Genomic DNA, 3,695 nt, shown 5'->3' on the forward strand with positions numbered 1-3,695 from the left:
AAGAGCCACGGAGGCTCGAGGTGGCGTGGAGGCAGGCGCGGCGGGCTGAGCACGAGGGGTCAGGGTCCATCTGGGAGGGGGGTGTTGCCGTCCTGTATCCCGGGCAGGGGCCGTGTCTTGTGTCTGTCTGGGGTTGGGGCCCCGCTGCCTCCTGCCAGCTCACACCGTCACGGGGACCCATCCCATTGCCAGCAGCCGGCTCCCTCCAGCCCCTCCCTCACCCCCTGGTCACTACAATCTCCAGAGTCCAGCCGGTCCGGCCGCACAGCCATGGGGTCGGCACTCAGCAATGCCCCCCCCAGAGCAGCAACCCCCAGCCCGCCTGGCCCCAGGCCCACGTGGAGGCAGTGCGTGGCCCGACCCTGTGGAGCTGGACCAGGTGCAGCCCCATGGTCCCTCAGGCAGGGCCACAGGGAGGCCTGCCTTGGCTGGGGGGGCACCGCTTGGTGCAGGCGGCTTGTGCCAGCTCAGCACGTCCTGTCCCTCCAGGCCATTCCCGGCAGCTGGACAAGGCCTGGCCAGACCCCCCTGTGCTGGAGCTGGACGGCGTGCGAAGACAAAGCCTAGGGCACGGGGGCTGCCCCCCATCTCCTGTCTCTCAAGATGTGGGGGTGTGTTCTCAGGGGGCTGTTTTGGGGCTATGGGGGGGGGACACAGGTCCTAGAGACCCCTTTGGCTGGGGGCGGTGGTGCCCTTTGCCCCCGACAGCTCTGCACGGGGTCAGGGCTTGACTGAGCAAACAGGAGCGGGGACGAAGGTCTCTGCAGGGCAGCGCTGGGGGAAGCACGTCCCCAGTGCTGGGAAAGGGTGGGTGGTACCTGGAGCTGGTTCAGGAACATAGCCCCCCATCTCCCCCACCTGCTTCTTGTCCCCAGGCTGCTGGCCCCAAGGGGATCGCCGGGATCTCGAGTCTGGGGGTCCTTCCTGCACCCACCCAGCCTCCGCGGGGGTAGAGGAGCAAAGGGCAGGCGGCACTGGCCCCCCAGCCCCGGGCAGCCCCAGGGGTTAATGGCACGGTGGGGGAGTGGCAGGGGCGAAACTGGCCGGGCGGGTTGAGCAAGACCCGGGGCTATATAGGGCCAAGCCTGCAGGCACCGGACCCACCCGGACCCCGCAGCAGCATGCGAACCCCCACAGTCGCCACCGCTGCCCTATGCTTGGCCTGGGCCCTGGTCCTAGTGCCCGCCTTCCCGCAGTGAGCACCCGTGCGGGGCTACAGCTCTGGCGCGGGCGGGCATGGGCAGGCGCCATGCGTGGGAGCCCACCCTTTCCTCGGGGGCAGCACTGGAGGGGGGGCTCCAGTGGGCCAGGCACTAATGGGGCTGCTCTCCACAGAGGCCACAGCAGTCCCGGGACGGGACCCCCAAAATCGCCCGGGGCTTCCCATGGCAGCCGCTGCGGGGACGAGAGCCTCAACGACACGGGTGAGACCCCAGCCCAGGGGGGTGTGGTGGGGCCTGGGGCTCTGCCCCCCGAGTCCGGCCTGGCCCACAGGACGGTCCCTCTCCCCAGACACGCTGCGGCGCTGTGCGGACGATGGGGCCTTCGACGCCGTGGCGCTGGACGAGAAGGGCAGGATGCTGTTCTTCAAAGGTGCAGAGAGGGGCTGGCCCCTGGGGAGCCGCAGGGCAGGCACCAGGGTTGGCTGGGGCCCCGCTCAGCCCAGGTCTGAGCCCCGCTGCCCGCAGGGGACGAGGTCTGGAAGGGGTCGCACGGCCGGCCTGAGCCCATCAACGCCACGTGGCCGGAGCTGGGGTCAGGGCCCGTGGACGCTGCCTTCCGCATCCATCACAAGAGCAGTTCTGTGCACGACAGCCTCTACCTCTTCCAGGTGCTGTGGGGACAGGCGAGAGCTGTGGGGGGATGGGGGTCTCTGGGCTGGGGTGGTCCCCGGGGCGAAGGGCTGGCCCCCCCGGCCGGGCTGAGTGTTGCATCCACAGGGCGAGCAGGTCTGGGTTTACACGGACGGGAAGCTGTGCTCCGGCTACCCCCGTGCCATCGGGGACGAGTTCAAGGGCGTGCCGGGGCACCTGGACAGCGCCGTGGAGTGCCACCCCGAGGAGTGCCAGGCCGAGGGCATCATCTTCTTCAAGGGTGCGTGCCACGGGGTGGGATGGGGCAGGGCAGGGCGGGCCCGTTGGGTGCTGCCCACACACGAGCCACGGTGCTGACTGTGCCCCCTCCCGCAGGCTCGGACGTGTACTGGTACGACCTGAGCACAGGGCAGCTGAAGCAGCGGGCATGGATGCAGGTGGGCAACTGCTCGGCGGCGTTGCGCTGGCTGGAGCGCTACTACTGCTTCCAGGGCCTGCGCTTCCTGCGCTTCAACCCGCTGTCTGGCGACGTGCCCCCCCACCGCCACCCCCGCGATTCCTTCATCTGCTGCCCCGGCAGAGGTGAGGCCTGTGCCCCCGCACTGCAGATCCCCCAGTGTCCCCAAAGCCCAAGCTCCCTGGCCCTGGCCCCCCTGCACCATGGCTCCACCAGTGTCTCCATACCACAGCCCCCCAGGCTTGGCTCCCCAAATCCTGCTCCTTGGGGAACCCCAGCACCCCCAAACCCAGCCTGCTGCCCCCCAAACCCCCCCCCGGGCCCAACCCCAAAGCACACCTCCACGGCGGCACCCGGGGCCCTGCTACCCCCACAGCTACTTCTCACCCGGCAGCAGTGAGACCCCCCCCAGCCCCCAGGACTCCCCAGTGCCCTGCTCCCCACGGCACCCTGCCATGCCCGGGTCCTGCCCTGCCACCCGCCCCCGCGGGGACCCTGCCAACGCTATCTGCCTGCAGGCCACGGGCACGCGGCGCACCACAACGCCACGTTCCACGCCCCCATGGACCGCTGCAGCGGGCTGCCCCTGCAGGCCTTCGCCTCCGACGACAAGGGCCGGCTCTATGCCTTCCGCCGTGAGTGGGGCTGGGGGAAAGGGGCCGGGGGCTGCGGCAGAGCCCGTCCCAGGGCACGGGGGTTGCACCCTGGCTGCCCCTGGAGCCACGTGTGTCCCCACAGAGGGCTACTACTTCCGCCTGGACTCCCGTCGGGACGGGTGGCACGCGTGGCCCCTCAGCCACACGTGGGCCGGGCTGGAGGGTGAGGTGGACGCCACCTTCATCTGGGAGAACTTCATGTACATCATCCAGGTAAGGCCGGTGTGGCGCTAGCCTCTGGGGGCTGTGCCCGGGCAGGGCGCTGGGTGCCCGCACCTGCAGGCCGTCTGCCCGTCCCCCCAGCGTGGCACCTCTCTGTCTGTACAGGGCTCCCAGGTATCCATCTACCGGGAGGACCAGGGCCACGCGCTGGTGCAGGGCTACCCCAAGGGGCTGCAGGAGGAGCTGGGGATCCTGGGGGCCGATGCCGCCTTCACCTGCCCCGGCTCCCCACTGCTCTACGTCATCCAAGGTGCACGAGGGAGCGGCACGAGGGCTGGGAGGGTGAGAGCACGGGGTGGCGGGATGGGAACCCGGACACCTGGGTCCTATCCGAGCTCTGAGAAGGGAGCAGGGTCTGGGCAGGGGTTGGGCCCGGGGGGGGCCTGGGTTCTCCTGCTGCAGGCCCTTGCCCACAGCTGCCCCAGGTGGGACAGGCCGGGGCTGGGGCCGCAGCATGCCACGCCGTGCTGTGCCAGGGGTGCGGTGCGGGGCGGGCCGCTCTGACCACCCCTCTGCCCGCAGGCAGCAGCATGCAGCAGGTGGACC

The 3,695-nt window shown here is 70.4% G+C and overlaps 2 protein-coding genes across 2 annotated transcripts in view; both read left to right on the plus strand.

The window, feature by feature from the left end:
* The window catches only part of LOC102379160 (tripartite motif-containing protein 2-like), a 6,144-nt gene extending 5,191 nt beyond the window's left edge, over nt 1-953 (plus strand). The window contains 1 exon segment of the mRNA XM_025193721.1: nt 876-953. Coding sequence (XP_025049506.1) covers nt 876-953 — 78 coding nt within the window.
* Nucleotides 954-1,108: 155 nt separating this feature from the next.
* On the plus strand, nt 1,109-3,694 carry HPX (hemopexin; the record flags this gene model as incomplete). Its single annotated transcript, XM_006037279.3, has 10 exons — nt 1,109-1,195; nt 1,336-1,424; nt 1,513-1,593; nt 1,689-1,831; nt 1,941-2,094; nt 2,190-2,396; nt 2,790-2,906; nt 3,010-3,140; nt 3,255-3,399; nt 3,672-3,694. Coding segments are annotated over exons 1-10 (1,164 nt in total), but the record flags the coding sequence as incomplete, so codon positions are not given.
* Between the last annotated feature and the right edge of the window lies 1 nt (nt 3,695).

Source organism: Alligator sinensis, unplaced genomic scaffold (assembly GCF_000455745.1).
Source record: "Alligator sinensis unplaced genomic scaffold, ASM45574v1 scaffold948_1, whole genome shotgun sequence".
NCBI lineage: Eukaryota > Metazoa > Chordata > Crocodylia > Alligatoridae > Alligator > Alligator sinensis.